Source organism: Garra rufa, chromosome 7 (genome assembly GCF_049309525.1).
Source record: "Garra rufa chromosome 7, GarRuf1.0, whole genome shotgun sequence".
NCBI classification, from domain to species: Eukaryota; Metazoa; Chordata; class Actinopteri; order Cypriniformes; family Cyprinidae; genus Garra; species Garra rufa.
The window spans coordinates 10,879,622-10,896,809 of NC_133367.1; the positions used below are offsets into that span (position 1 = coordinate 10,879,622).

At 36.2% G+C, this 17,188-nt stretch overlaps 1 protein-coding gene across 1 annotated transcript in view; it reads right to left on the reverse strand.

The window, feature by feature from the left end:
• LOC141337911 (uncharacterized) overlaps window positions 1-16,964 on the reverse strand; it is a 536,025-nt gene extending 519,061 nt beyond the window's left edge. The window contains exons 1-4 of the mRNA XM_073843487.1: window positions 16,950-16,964; window positions 15,901-16,096; window positions 13,993-15,817; window positions 8,420-8,590 (exon numbers count right to left, since the gene is read on the reverse strand). Coding sequence (XP_073699588.1) covers window positions 8,420-8,590; window positions 13,993-15,817; window positions 15,901-16,096; window positions 16,950-16,964 — 2,207 coding nt within the window. The remainder of the gene's footprint in view (window positions 1-8,419; window positions 8,591-13,992; window positions 15,818-15,900; window positions 16,097-16,949) is intronic.
• Between the last annotated feature and the right edge of the window lie 224 nt (window positions 16,965-17,188).

Here is a 17,188-nt window from a genome sequence, read left to right on the forward strand (position 1 = left end):
AATACTCCAAAGCATAATATTGTACTATTTGCTGCACTATTTTTCATATTAAATATAATTTAATACTTAATTACTTTAGAAATCTATTACTTTCCTACTTTTACTCAAGTAAAAGTAATTTAAATATTTACTTGAGTACAAGTAAGTACTACATTTTTAATGTTCTTAAGTATTAAGGGTAAAACTAACAACAACTTTTATTTACAAAATATAGTGCAATAAAAAGTGTAAAAGTAAAACTATGCTTTGGAATGTAGTGAAGTAAATTTTTCCAAAGAAAAAGCTTACTACAGATTCTTTTTCAATTTACTTGAGTAAATCAAAAATACTTCACTACTGTCCGCCTCTGGCACAAGGAGTCTGACAACAGCCAGTGCTCCACACAGAGATCTGATCTCATCATCATCAGTCCGTCTGGAATGACATGAAGAAACAGAACAAACTGAGACCAACTGACTAAAGGCCTTTTCACACTGAATGCAAACATTTGGCACAATGACCCTTTTGAATTAAAACAATAGATCCCTATGGAGCTATTAACACCAGACGCAATCATTCACAAGGAACCTCTCAAATGTTATCACAAGAACATGATGATGGTTTAAATGAGTTTTTAAGCCAAAATAAAACACTTAAAAACATTTTCAAATTTCGCTTGATGCTAATCGTGCTTCTATTATATTTTAAGATGTATTATTAACCCTCTGGGGTCGACGGTCACCAACCTTCTTTTTTTTTTTAGATCAGGGCAAAAGACACTAAAAATACTCTGTCGGTTTCAGTCATACAAATTAGAGCGATACATCATTGGAAATGGTTAAGTGTGTACTTTTATTTGTGCACACTCACAAGAGCAAAAGAACGCTGTGATTTTTTTAGAATAAAGAAAAAAACTGTGATTTCTCTGTTTTCTCTGTCTCCGCGAACTGCTTTTAGAAATGTGTTTGCTGTTTTGCTGCGCTGCGGTCTGGTTTGTGTTTTTAGCTCTCTGTATTTGTAGCTTTCAGGAGCTTGTTTTTCTTTAGAAATCTCTATCTAATTATTACTCTCTGCTGTTTAAAGCATTTAAAAACAGTTTTACTCCCAACAGACTTGTGAAATTATCCGTCACACTAATCTGACCACTTACTTTACCCGTTAAACGTGAGTGCAGTGAGCTAGCTAACTTGCCACTTGCGGCTTACATTTTATACACGTAACGTTACTCCATTCGCGCATACTACCGCTCTCCTTTCTCTCTCGCTGATTGTTCGCTTTTATTTCAAAACCACGATCTGAAACGCGTTAGCATTCCGCTAATCGATTAGCTTGCAAATCGCGATTCCTTTTACATCCTATTTACTCCGTTGTTCCTCCTCCCATCCCGCTCTTCAAGTGCTCATCAAGTAACAGTGGTAAGTTGGGTCCTTTCTACATAAACGGTGAGTAATGGCTTCTTCTCTTGCTGTTGTTGTGTGCACCACATGCCACATGTATAGTTTATCTATCTCTGTCGGCAGTGAGTCTTATACATGTGATAAATGCAAGGAAATAGCTAGGCTGACAGAGAAGATCACAGAACTAGAGACACACATCCAAACTTTAATGGAGGATAGTAAGAATGTGAGGGACTTAGATACGGCTTTGGATGTGACTAGCTCAGGGAGTCATGCAAATTGTTCGGTTCCGGTAACAACGCCCATGCAGCAGGGCAACTGGGTGACTGTGAGACGGCATAGTCGCGGGTCAAAACACCGCTCTTCCGTTCCGATCAGAACATCAAACAGGTTCTCCCCACTCAGTGAAGCACCCACTGAGAAACCTGATGAAAGTGCTCTAGTAATTGGCGATTCTATTGTACGGAACGTGAAAATAGAGACACCAGCCAACATAGTCCAATGTTTACCGGGAGCCAGAGCGCCTGACATCTTGGCAAATTTAAAAGTGCTGGCTAATGCTAAACGTAAATTCAGTAAGATTGTTATTCACGTCGGCGCTAATGATGTTCGACTTCGCCAGTCGGAGATCACTAAAAATAATGTTAAAGAGGTGTGTGAACTTGCAAGTACGATGTCGGGCACTGTAATATGCTCTGGTCCCCTCCCGGCTTACCGTGGTGACGAGATTCACAGTAGACTGTGGTCACTCCATGGCTGGATGTCGAAGTGGTGCCCGCGAAATAACATAGGTTTCATAGACAATTGGACAAGCTTTTGGGGCAGACCTGACCTGTTTAAAAGAGATGGTCTTCATCCCTCCGGATGTGGAGCATCTCTTCTGTCTAGAAATATGGCACATAGTCTTAGTGTTTGCACTTGACTCACTGGGGCCCAGGTCAGGAAGCAGACAGACTGGCTAAACCGACCGTCTGCTAGCCGCCTCACGTCACAGAAATCAGTTAACTCTCAGCACATAGAGACCCTTTCACCTAGATATCACACTATAGAGACTGTGTCTGTTCCCCGAGCTCGAAAATACAATAAACTTCCAAAGCAATTTAAGAGTCGCAATTTAATTGATGTTCAACAAATAAAAAATGTACATAATACTGAGAAACAAATGATAAAGCTTGGCTTATTAAACATCAGGTCACTTTCTACGAAAGCACTTTTTGTAAATGATATGATCACTGATCATAAGCTAGATGTGCTCTGTTTGACAGAAACCTGGCTAAAACCAGATGATTACATTATTTTAAATGAGTCTACCCCCCAAAATTACTGTTATAAACATGTGCCACGTGTAAAAGGTAAGGGGGGAGGTGTCTGCACAATTTATAACAATATGTTCAGTGTTTCCCAGAGAACGGGCTTTAAGTATAACTCGTTTGAAGTAATGGTGCTCCATATAACATTATCCAAAGAAACAAGTATTAATGCTAAATCTCCTGTGAAGCTTGTACTAGCTACTGTATATAGGCCACCAGGGCACCATACAGACTTTATTAAAGAATTTGCTGATTTTCTATCCGAATTAGTGTTGGCCGCAGATAAAGTCTTAATAGTGGGTGATTTTAACATCCATGTTGATAATGAAAAAGATGCATTGGGATCAGCATTTATAGACATTCTGAACTCAATTGGGGTTAGACAACACGTGTCAGGACCTACTCATTGCCGAAATCATACTTTAGATTTAATATTGTCACACGGAATTGATGTAAATGGCGTTGAAATTCTGCATCAAAGTGATGATATCTCAGATCATTATCTAGTCTCATGTATACTCCAGATATCTAAATCTGTAAAATTAACTCCTCGGTAAAAATACGGTAGAACCATTACTTCTACCACAAGAGACTGCTTTGTAAGTAATCTTCCTGATTTATCTGAATTCCTCAGCATATCCAATAGCTCAGAAAAACTTGATGATGCAACAGAAACTATTGCCTCTCTTTTTTCTAGCACTTTAGATATAGTTGCTCCTCTGCGTTTAAGAAAGATTAAGGAAAACAGTCCGACGCCGTGGTATACTGAACACACTCGCACACTGAAGAGAGCACGACGAAAAATGGAACGCAGCTGGAAGAAAACAAAACTAGAGGTTTTCCGTACAGCCTGGCGTGAATGTAACATATCCTATAGAAAAGCACTAAAATCTGCTAGATCAGACTATTTTTCATCTTTCTTAAAAGAAAACAAACATAACCCTAGGTATTTATTCAATACAGTGGCTAAATTAACGAAGAATAAAGCACAAACAGACGTTGAGTTTTCCCAACAGCACAGCAGTAACGACTTTATGAACTACTTTACTACCAAGATAGATAGTATTAGAGATAAAATTGTAACTATGCAGCCATCCGCTACAGTATCACATCAGATATGCTATAGATCTCCTGAGGAAAAATTCCATTCATTTTCAACTATAGGAGAGGAAGAGCTGTGTAAACTTATTAAATCATCTAAACCGACAACATGTATGTTAGACCCTATTCCATCTAAGTTACTAAAAGAGGTGCTTCCAGAAGTCATGGATCCTCTTCTGAATATTATTAATTCGTCATTATCATTAGGATATGTCCCCAAAACCTTCAAACTGGCTGTTATTAAGCCTTTAATTAAAAAACCTCAACTTGATCCAAATGAATTAAACAATTACAGACCAATTTCCAATCTCCCTTTTCTGTCAAAGATACTAGAAAAGGTAGTGTCCTCACAATTGTGTTCTTTCTTAGAGAAAAATGGTATCTGTGAGGATTTCCAGTCAGGTTTTAGACCGCATCATAGCACTGAGACTGCTCTTATTAGAGTTACTAATGACCTTCTCCTGTCTTCTGATTGTGGATGCATCTCTCTATTAGTGCTACTAGATCTAAGTGCTGCATTTGATACTATTGACCACAATATTCTTTTAAATAGACTTGAAAATTATGTTGGCGTTAGTGGTAGTGCACTGGCTTGGTTCAAATCGTACTTATCTGGCCGGCATCAATTCGTAGCAGTAAATGACGAGGTATCATATCAGTCACAAGTGCAGTATGGAGTACCTCAAGGCTCAGTATTAGGGCCATTACTTTTTACACTTTATATGTTACCCTTGGGAGATATCATCAGGAAACATGGTGTTAGCTTTCATTGTTACGCTGATGATACGCAGCTCTATATTTCTTCGCGGCCCGGTGAAACATACCAATTTGGAAAACTAACAGAATGCATAGTTGAAATAAAAAATTGGATGGCGAGAAATTTCTTACTGCTAAATTCTGAAAAAACAGAGGTGTTAATTATTGGACCTAAAACCTCTACAAGTAATAACCTAAAACACAGTCTAATACTAGATGGCTGCTCTGTAAATTCGTCATCATCAGTTAGGAACCTAGGCGTCCTATTCGATAGCAATCTCTCCTTCGAAAGCCACATTTCTAGCATTTGCAAAACCGCATTTTTTCATCTAAAAAATATATCTAAATTACGACCTATGCTCTCGATGTCAAATGCAGAAACGTTAATCCATGCGTTCATGACCTCAAGATTAGATTATTGTAATGCTTTATTGGGTGGTTGTTCTGCACGCTTAATAAACAAACTCCAGCTGGTCCAAAATGCAGCAGCTAGAGTTCTTACTAGAACCAGAAAGTATGACCATATTAGCCCGGTTCTGTCAGCACTGCACTGGCTCCCTATTAAACATCGTATAGACTTTAAAATCTTGCTAATTACTTATAAAGCCCTGAATGGTTTAGCTCCTAAGTACTTGAGCGAGCTCTTATCATATTATAGTCCTTCACGTCCGCTGCGTTCTCAAAACTCCGGCAATTTGATAGTACCTAGAATATCAAAATCAACTGCGGGCGGCAGGTCCTTTTCACATTTAGCGCCCAAACTCTGGAACAATTTACCTAACACTGTTCGGGAGGCAGACACAATCTGTCAGTTTAAATCTAGATTAAAGACCCATCTCTTTAACCTGGCCTACACTTAATACATTTTCCAATCCAAATCCGTTAAAGGATTGTTAGGCTGCATTATTTAGGTCAACCGGAACTAGGGACACTTCCCAAAACACCTGATGTACTCGTTGCATCAGAAGAAGAATGCCATCTACGCTAATACTAGTATCTTTCCTTCTTATTCCGAGGTCACCGTAGCCACCGATCATGTATCCAGATCAGACGTTCACTGCAGTCCCCCGGATCCAGTCTGTACCCATCAGCACCTAGAGATATCCTTTACAGCCCTGAATGTCAGCAGAGACCACATCAACTAGATGAGCCCCAGAGACAGATCATCAGTGAAGACCTCATCACCTAGACGGCCACCGACGCAAGACTGCGAAAACCAGATGAGTCCTCTCCAATCTGATTTTGTGGCAACTTGGAACTCTTGCATCTACATTAATATTAGTCTGTTTGTTTCTTATTCCCAGGTCACCATAGCCACCAGATCCAGTCCGTACCCAGATCAGATGGTCACTGCAGTCCCCTGGATCCAGTCCGTACCAAGAGGTGGATAAACACCTACAGCCGAATGTCAGCGGATACCGTGTCAACTAGATGAGCCCCAGGGACAGATCATCAGAAAGAACTCCTACCCTAAACAGCCACCGGCACAAGGCCATGAGAACCAGATGAGTCCTCTCCAATTTGACTTTGCTGCAATATGGAACTTTTGCACTTTTATTGACATTTTATCTTATTATTTTAATACTGTAAGGTTGCTTTGACACAACCTGTATTGTAAAAAGCGCTAAAAAAAAAAAAAAAAAAAAAGTGTCACTTAAAGGAACCGTATGTAGGATTGTGGCCAAAACTGGTACTGCAATCACATTCAAAATACTGTAGAATGGTGTTTCGCCTCCCGCTCCCCCCTGACTCGAGGTTGCCAGCTAAGCTGCAGGAGTAGGCTGCTAAGGAGCTTCCAACGGCAAGTGACACACAGTAATTTGTTTTTCTTCTGTTAATTATGTTTATGCTACACAAGAGATGTTTTGCGAAGTAATTATGTATCGCAAAAATTTACAGATGGCGATTAGCCAAATATTTCGCAAAGATGTATTGTAATACCACATTTCAGTCGGAACATTGGTTGTTTTCCAACCCTGCTAGTGGTGCGATATAAAGCTTTTTATGAACGCATTTAGCTCGGCTGACCGTGGAAAATCCACTGAGTACTGAAGCAAAGTTAGCCAAACATAGATGAATCTTACCTGTTCAGGAAAAAATTACCAACGAAAGCATCTGTCTTCAAATTCTTCTCCGTTTTCAGCCGTCTCCATCTTTCAAAGGCATATCCTATACCAATCCTTGTTTTATTTCGGACTTTGTCACGACGTATTTCGGTTTCAAAACGAAGTCTTTTTCGTTTCGTAACGTTATACATGTTTAATCCGACACGTTAGTATAGCCGCAGCTGTAACAGAGCTGGCAACCCGTCTCACGAAACTCTACTGACTTCGTGATTGGTAGATAGCTGGAGGGTGGAGCCTCAGACCAAAACACAAAACGACAACAATAACATCAGTTGTGGGCTGCAACTCTCACTTTTAAATGACAATATCCTGGCCAGACCACTGTTGTCAGTGATATAAGTATTTGAAATGAACATGATTTCTTAATGTCTAGTGACATTTCAGGGCCATTTTATGATTAACTGACATAAATTTCTTACATATGGTTCCTTTAAATCATTCAAACTCAGTGAATACTCGCCACACAAACAGAAGAGTGGTATCTACAGAAAGCTTGATATGTATGCTTTTAAAACAAAGTAAGTTTTATCGAAAACAAATATATAGTATCCTGAATATATACTATAATATATAATCATTATAGATGGTTTGTGTTTCTGCTGTGGAACCAAACTTTATTTATCTCAGTTTAATGCTGTATATTGAGCAGCAGATGATGTTAAATCCATATACGATAGACATATCTGAGGACAAATGCACTGAATTAGCAGAAAGTGGTCAAATTGAAAGCACCACTCGTTGGAAAGTTGCCTCGCTTTTTCGCATCGCACTCAGTATGAAACGGCCGTGACAGTGTGTAAGGTTACCTTTCCTATAGAACAGGTCTATACCTTATTCCTTTAAATGAGACACTGCAGATGAATAGGGTAAAAAACAACAACTAATAGTTATCACCTCACTTCACCTCATCAAGTTGATTGAATACATTGATAATTGCAAACATTTTTTTGTATTGCAAGTTTTCTAAAATTTTTAATATTTAATACAATATGGGGTAATTTGAATACATTTCTAGTACACAAATCTAAGCACTGGATAAAGTCAGTGACATATTAGAGTCAAATGTGTCTCATTTTCTCACGCCACATTTAAATAAAATGTTTTTATTTGGGAAATAAATGGTATAAAATCCAGCAAATTATATGAACAAATCCCACTGTAAAAACCTTCAGGATATGGACAGGAATAAAACTGTAAAATCTAGTGTGTGTAAGTGTTCCTGAAGTGGAGATTTATGGCTCAGTGTAGAAGAAAAACTAATTTAGACAAAAAAAGCCTTTAAAAATATGTATTGTAATTGAAATCTATTGACACAAATAAAGTGCTTCAAAATAAAGACTTAAGTGTTTTTTGGATGGTTTCTTTCCACTAGCCTGAGAAAACACAAAAATCCCCAAATCTCAAACTTGACAGGTGCACGAAAAAAATTTTTTTTGGCCTGCAGTGTCTCTCTCCTTGATCACATCAAATAGCCCTATGTTATTTATCTTATTTACACAAAAGTATGTAATTTCTGTCTCTACATGGTTGTGCATTTACAATTCTCCTCTGTATTATGGATGGAGGAGTTAAGCCTCGATGCACACACACACACACACATGACAAACCAAATTAGAAAAAGAGCACCATGGCAGGTGTATATATAAAAAGTATCTCTATGTACAACATACAGACTTGTTCATTATCTAAATCTGGTTTTCACCTTATGTTTTTGTTGAGCTCAATTTTGGTCTATTGTCACACAACTTACCTCAGTATCTCCAAATGACAATTCATATTTTCCAGTCCAGTGCAGAGCAGTTTCACTCCTGAATCCTGCAGCTTATTATTGCTCATGTTCAGCTCTTTCAGACTGGTATCTGATCCAAGAACTGTAGCCAGAGGTGAACAGCTTTTGTCTGTTAAGCCACAATCATTTAACCTATGACGGAAATAAGATTACAGAATCATTAGATTAAATACATTTGCTTAATACAAATAATAAATAATAACAGTTAATCTACAGCTTTAATTACAATGAAATATACATTTAAAAGTGTTAGTTCCATGGTTTCAAGGAAAAGCATTACTAAGTGAATTCTGACTAAACACTTAATCATTCCGATTATGTGCTCAACACTGGCTTTAAAACATGATGTAAAAACACAATGCTCTTTACAGTGTGCTCACAAAAATATGCACAAAATTGTTGGAAAGCAGCTGCCTATCAGCGGTTACCACACTGACCCAGTATTTGTACTACTGGTACTACAGAAAGGCTGGAATTAAACATTTAAATGAATCACAATCAATAGGTAGCTGATTATCTGTTGACATTTACTGCACACATCTGAGTGGACATTTGATGGATTAACCATCATCATTTAAAATACTTTTCTCAAATGTCAAACCTCAGCATCCCTGAACAAAGCACTTTCTGCTACTAACCAGAGCATGTGAGTGAAGAGGAGCGGTGTGAAACGCATCTTAATATTCCGCCCTGTGCGTGTGCACTCCGCTCAGTAGGGCTGCACGATATATCGAATAATTATCGTTATCATGATAACAGTATACGCAATATTGGTATCACAGAGAGTTGCGATAAATGAAGTTTAATTGGTTTCATTTCTTTACAAAACTTTTCACAGACTGCTGATGCAGTGACAGGTTCGCTGTTCTCTCCAACATTACAACCATTTAAACTTAATATTTATAATATTACCTTTAATGAAGATGTGAGATATTAGAAACAGGACTTTTTTTCTCTTTTTTTTTCTCTCAACTATTATTATTATTATTATTATTTTTTTTTTTTTATTTATTTCGAACATAAACATAAAACAAATAACAATATTAACAAGTAAAATAAAAATAAATAAAAATAAAAAACAATTTATAATAATAACATAAAACCAACATGTCCGAAAAGGAGTAGGATGAAGCATAAGCATATTAAAACCTACCCCTTCTCCACTAATCACTACACATTCAGTTTTCCCGGATATACATATTTACATTATACCTATCTACAAAAAAAATAAAAAAATAGATAAATTATGCAAACAAATACATTACTTACAGAAAACACCCAATTGCTCAATCCCTTCCTCCTCCCTGTATCTTTTAAAAACTAACCTCTGTTCCGGATCTGCCCAAACTGCATTGCAATTAGGGGTGTGTGATATGATGATTTTTTTTATTGTGGACAGTTCTCCACAATCGGCTTTTGAAGAAATATACTATATTATTTTGTCTTACAGCGCACACATTCTGTTTATTCTGGTGCCTCAGTCTCAATATAGGCTACTATGCAACGCGGCATACATTCACATCAGATGATAACTCAGCGGCAGCTCCACTGGGGACACTCTTTTCAAAATCCCGTTTGTGTCCTCCCAATTTCAAATGGTTTTGTTAAAATAATCTCCTTTATTGTAGAATGGACGCACAGTTTTTTTTTTGTTTTTTTTTTTTTTTTGATGCTCCTAACATTTTGAGGTTTAATAGTAAACGTTTAGTTTAATAGTATTTTTTTATTATTTAATTTGTTTAATAATATTTATTTCTATTAAAAATAGAAAACAAACAGGCAAGGAAATATTTTGTTTAAAAGATGCTCTTGTGTATGTTACTTGTAAATAAAAAGTAATGTTTGTAAGCAATTCATTTTGTGTTTGCAGGTCTATGGTAACAGCAAACCAGAAATCAGAATATCTGCCGAGGTTTCAAGTCATTCATAGGGTTTTAAAGTCTTAGTGTTTGCAACTTACTTGACATAGTTTTTTTTAGCCTAAATTAGATTTACAGGATTTTAGAATTTAGGCTACTTTTAGTAAGACTAGACAAACTATTGCTTATTCCACAGTAGGGATGTTCATTTCGTTTATTTTTCGATGCTTGTTAACCGATTATTAACCGTTAACCGACAAGATTATTTTAAATTAGAACTTAATTAAATTAGAAAGGATAAGTGTCTGTGATCACACAGTTAAGCAATGCTAACTTGACAATAAAGACTTTTTATTATCATAATAAAATATGAGTGAGGTTGCCAGGTTCATATAATACATATTTTGTTGGCATTCAAATACATCTTAAAACACAGAAACATTTGGATTTGTGTTGAATGAGAGACCCAACATTATAGTTTCAGTTTCGCTTTAGCCTACATGAATTGGTTTTGGCTTGTAGTTTATTTAGCCTAGTTTATATTTTTCATTCTTATTCTTTTCTGAATACTGTTAAATTGAAAGGATGTGTTGTGGTGTGAGGGGAACAACAATAGCCTACCCATTCTTAAAGTTTTTGTAAGCATTTAGCTTCTGCATTAGGCCTACTTCTGAATGTAATAATAAAATGTTACTTCGAGGCCTACACAATTTATATTTATTTTATCACAAAAATGCTATTTTATATCAATTTAAACATGCAGAAAATTATTTTGATAAATTACTGAAACATTGCTAAGTGTATTAAGCGAGTGTAATATTCAGAAAGGCGCTCTCCACTCCAAAGGAAATTAGACTGCTCCACTCCTGCTCGCAGGGTTCTTACACCTTTTCCAAAGTAAAATTCAAGCACTTTTCAAGCACTTTCAAAGTGCATTTTCAAGATTTTCCAGCACTGTGGTAAATTACATGTTCACATACATGAGTTCATTTTAAATCAGATGTTATTGTGCTAATAAAAAAACAACTGCAGTATTTAAAAAAAATAATTTAAAGGCTTTTTAAGACCTGCACAAATAAAAGTAATACTGTATGAGTGGAGTAGGGCTGTGGTAACACATTAATGACTGGTATAAAATGACTGTAAAAAATATGATGCTAAACTAATATTCGGAAAAAAAAAAAAAAAAAGTGAAGCTTTTTCACAAATACATTTCAGCCTAAAATTACTAAAATGTAATCAAAAATAAACTATAAAATTATTAACAAAATTTAACTAGCCCAAATGAAAAAAGAAAATTTTTTAAGCATAGAAAATCAGATAGGAGAGTAATTGTCAATTAAAAAATATTTTCAATTCACAAATATCAAGGACTTTTTTTCACTATTTACAGTGTATCTGCAGAATTTTTAAATATAATTTAAGGCAATTTATGACCCTTTTTAAGAGCTGCACAAGTAAAATGAACACAGTATGAGTGTGGTTGGACAATATACAGTAACATATTAAGCCATAAAATGACATGTTTTGTTTTTGTGAAAATCTGAATTATAAATCATCTTATACAATGGCATTTCAGCCTTTATAACTTCAAAAGGTATAAATCAAGTATATAATTTATAATATTTATTTAAAACATAAATATTACCTTCTTAATTGTTTAGGTTTTTAGAAAGCACATACCTTCTTTCACATTTACAACACTAATGTGTTTGCTGCATAAAAACATGGGTCAATATTTGTAATAATCTGACTAAACAGCTGAAAATTCGCAAATTCATTCTGTCACAAGGTGGCGCAGTAGGAGCGCTGAAATATTACCGTTTTCCTAGTTCCGGCTGTACACAAAGCAGTATTGAACATTAAGCATTGTGAGGACAGTCGTTAACTTCAGATACATTCATATAAAGACATTCTTGCCGCGTTTTGACTTTGAAACGTGCAGCGTGCATATATATTCAATTACGTCTTTGCCTTTTGAAGTTTTATCCAGCCCTATCGCGATCCTAGTATTTCTGTTCCCAACTCTTAAACTTATAATAAAGCCTTTTCTTATAATATTTAATATATTTAAAACTTTTCATAGCCTTAAATTTGATACAACTAAATTGAGGTGTTTTAAGGACTCACAGGAGCCCTCTACTTTAAAAAAGTCCAGTGAAACATTTTGGTAGCCCGACTAGAAAACACAACAGCCCCGAGACATCGGGCTGGCGATTTTGTGAGCCCCAAATTCTCGTTTTAAACATAATACATATATGACGTTTTCAAGCCATCATGGACTGAGTAATAGGCTCCCGGTATATTTGATCTGCTGCTCTGTTCCATCAGCATAACAAAAAAATAACTATTTAATATGAAAGCGAATTAATATGAAATTGATGCAACTGCATATTCAAGCACTTTCAAGCACTTCATCCAAAATCCAAACATTTTTCAAACCTTGAAAACACTACATTAAAATTTATAAATGTTATAATTTAACAAGATTTTCATGATAGTATACACTGTGTGCATAATTATTAGGCACGCTGATATTGTGGTCATATTTTTTTTCCAAGCACATTTGACCAATTCCAAACCAGATCAATCTTAATAACTACTATTCATTTCATATTTAATTATTTATAAGTGAAATATAATTGTCCATGAAGGCTGGAAGTGAAAAGCTCCTCATATTCAGGTGTGCAGAATTATTAGGCACATTTTCTTTTACAGATAAAATTAGCCAAAAAAAAGATTTACTTCAGACTGATAAATCAAAAAATATTAAATGCCTATGAGAAGGATGCAATACTAATGCAATACTGGAATTTGCAAAGTTAAGGCATGACCACCGGACAGAAAAACGCTTGTTGCGTCTGCACTGTCAGAAAAATAGGTGGAGGAGAAAAGATGCATGGTAATTGCAAAGATTTACGATGAAGAATTAGTTATGAAACCCTCAGGAACCATTTAATCTCCAGTGCCACCTTTTTCCAGAACTGCAACCTACCTTGAGTCTCCAGAAGTGCAAAGTGTCAGGTTCTCAGAGACTTTGCTTGGGCAAAAAATCCTAAAAAAATGACCCTCAATTAATAAGAATAACGTTCTGAAGTGTTTTGAAAAACATGGAGAAAATGTTTTTTGTATAGGCTTTATAGACAGATGAGTTGAGAGTGGCTCTTGAAGGACCAGCACCACATCCTCTTCTAGCATTCTTTCAAAAATATATTTTCCAGAATCTGGCAGTAAGCTTTAAGAGTTCATTTTGGTCCATCTCTGCAAGACAGATATTTCAGGACAGGAGATGGACTAAAACTGAAGTCCCAAAACTTACTGCCAAATTCTGGAGGATAAACTCAAAAGAGAAAGTCTCTGAGAAGCTGACACATTGCACTTCTGGAGACTCAAGGTAGGTTGCAGTTCTGGAAAATGGTGGCACTGGAGACTAAATGGTTCCTGATGGTTTCATATCTAATTCTTAACATTAATTCTTACTTATTTTGCAAATATCATGCAACTTTTTTTTCTTCTGCCTAATAATTATGCACACAGTGTATATTTCTCTAATTTCCCACGCATTTTCCAGGACTAAAGAAAAACAAGTAATTATTTTTAAGAATAATTTTTCAGGTTTTCCAGGATGCATGGGAGCCCTAAATAAAAGATGAAAGCAAAAAATTATTAACTTACAGAGCTCTTTTGGAGGTTTTGATGACTGCTGATAATCTAATGAGACACTCGTCTGATTTCTTGAATTTCTGAAGCTCAAACTCCTCCAGCTCCTCCTCTGATGTCAACAACACAAAGACCAAAGCAGACCACTGGGCAGGTGAAAGAACAGCAGATGAGAGACTTCCTTTGCTAAGGTGGGTCTGAATGTCTTTCACCAGAGTTTGGTCGTTGAGTTCATTCAGACAGTAGAACAGATTGATGGATCTCTCTGGAGACAGATTAGCTTCAAATTTCTGCTTGATGTACTGAACTATTTCCTCTTTGCTCTGGTCATTTCCATTTTGCTGTGTCAACAGACCCTGTAAGAGTCGCTGATTGGACTGGAGTGACAAACCAAGGAGGAATCGAAGAAAAAGATCCAGATGTCCATTATCACTCTCTATTGCCTTGTCCACTGCACTCTTGAGCAAATCAATCATGGTTTCACTTTTGTTTTCCTGTTCTGTAGACTCATGAACAAATATACTTTTCTTCATGTCTAGAAACAGATGTGCATAAAGAGCTGCAATAAACTCCTGAATGCTCAAGTGAACAAAGCAGTACATGGTACCAAGAACAATCCCAGTTTCCTCCTTAAAGATCTGGGTACACATGCCTGAATACACTGATGCCTTATAGACGTCAATACCACAGGCTTCCAGATCTGTGTCATAGAAGATCACATTGTTTCTTTCCAGCTGATGAAATGCCAGTTTCCCCAGTGAAAAGATGGCATCTTTATCCCAGGAAACATCTGGTGTATATTCTCCATCATACTTTCGTCTGCTCTGCTGGATCTGAAATCTGAGAAAGTGTGTGTACATTTGTGTCAGAGTCTTGGGAGTGTCTTCAGTATTTGACTCCTGCAGTGTTTTGGAGACATCATCAGCCTGATTGTTTTTCACAACATTATTTCTTTTCTCCTCTAAAATGTTCTGAAGAACAGTGGCTGAAATCCAGCAGAAGACTGGGATGTGGCACATGATAAAGAGACTCTTTGATTGTTTAACATTATCGATGATTTCTTTGGCCAGATTCTCATTCGTGATTCTTTTTCTGAAGTACTCCTCCTTTTGTGCATCATTGAATCCTCGTATCTCTGTCAGCCGGTCGATACAGTCAGGAGGAATCTTACTGGCAGCTGCTGGTCTGGTGGTGATCCAGATGAGAGCAGAAGGAAGCAGATTTCCCTTGATGAGGTTTGTCAGAAGAACATCCAGAGAGACTGGTGAAGATACATCATTCAACGTCTCATTATCCTTAAAGTTTACGGGAAGTCGACATTCATCCAAACCATCAAGAATGAACAGTACTTTTTGGTTCCTTCTTGTAAGGTTCAGTTTTTTTGTCTCTGGGAAAAAATGAGTTATAAGGTCCATCAAACTTAGTTTTTTTTTCTCCTTTAAGTTCATCTCTCTGAATGGAAGAGGAAATATGAATCTTATATCTTGATTTTCTTTTCCTTCGGCCCAATCCAGAACAAACTTTTGCACAGAGACTGATTTTCCGATGCCAGCAACTCCTTTTGTCAGTACAGTTCTGATCTGCTTGTCTTGTTCAGGTGCTTCAAACAAATTTGTGCACTCAACCTGTATTTCTTGTGAGTCAGAACGTCTGGAAGCAACTTCAATCTGTCTTACCTCATGTTCAGTATTGACCTGTTCACTACAACCCTGAGTGATATAGAGATCTGTGTAGATGTTATTCAGAAGTGGAGAGTCACCTTGCTTTGCAATTCCTTCAAGCACACACTGATACTTCTTCTTTAAGCTACACTTTAGCTGATGAATGAAGACCAGCTCATCTAAACAGAAACAAAAATACACAATATTTTAAGTCTCCTACAATTATAAGTGACAGTCTGACAAATTGTCAAGAGTCTCTTACCTTCTAGAGTATCAGCAGCTTCATCTTGCTTCATCTCCCTCAGGAAGTAGAGTGTGAGATCAAGAGCTGCTTCTTTGATACTGCATCTGTTCTCATTAAAGTCCTTCACAAAGTATTGCAAGTCCTCTTTTTGTAATATTTTCTTAAACTTGTCCAGTTCTTTCTTTAGAAATGTGATTATTTTGCTCTCAAGATCCTACAAAGCAAGAAAAAATTAAATGAAAAAAAAAAAAAATGGATATGGACAAAATTATTGGCACCCTTGGTAAATATGGGCAAAGAAGGCTGTAAAAATAAATCTGCGTTGTTTCTCCTGTTGATCTTTAGTCAAAAAATCTGCAAAATTCTAACATTTCATTAAAAACAAACAATTTTAAGTGGGGGGAATATAATATTATGAAATAAATGGTTTTCTCTAATACACCCTGGCCATAATTATTGGCACCCTTGTATTCAAAACTTTCTGCAACTTCCATTTGCATGAAAAACAGCTCTGATTTTTCCCTCTTCATGCCTGATGAGGTTTGAGAATATATGGCAAGTGATTTTAGACTATTCCTCCATACAGAATTTCTCCAGATCCTTCAAATGTTGGTGCTCAATCTTCTTCAGTTTATCCCACTCATTTTCCATAGGATTCAGGTCAGGGAATTGGGATGGTTATGGCAGAATCTTGATTTTGTGTTCAGTGACCAGTTTTTGTGTTTATTTTGATGTTTGTTTTGAATCAATGTGGTGATGGAAGATCTAACCATGACCCATTATAATAATTCTAACTGAGAAAGTTTTTTTATCTGTTGGTATTTGATATAAAAATTATGACATGTATCTGAACAAGATGTCTAGGACCTTTGGTGTAAAATAAGGTCCACAAAAAAGAACATCTGGTGATATATTTAAATGGGGACATGGGGCACTTTTTTTATCCCTGTGTGCACCAAACCTTTAATGTGTTCTAGCTATATTAAAAAAAAAAAAAAAAAAAAAAAAAAATTGGCAATAAAAGCCAGTCCTGGCTGAAGTTCCAGTATGGTAAATTAATGTGGTGCTGTTTGTTTTTGCATGAGAGTAGATGATTTGTTTCTTGAACAGTGTCTGAAATGACTTATGATGGAGGTGCAGTTTTCCTTTATTTTTTATATTTTTTTCTGACACTAAAATTCAACTGATTTCTGCAATTTTCCATCTGTGATCTTTGAAGAGTATTTGGCCACTTAAATTGTTCTCTTTGCTGCACATTAAGACAATATTGACACACATCATGTTTCAAGCTGATTTTTAATATCTC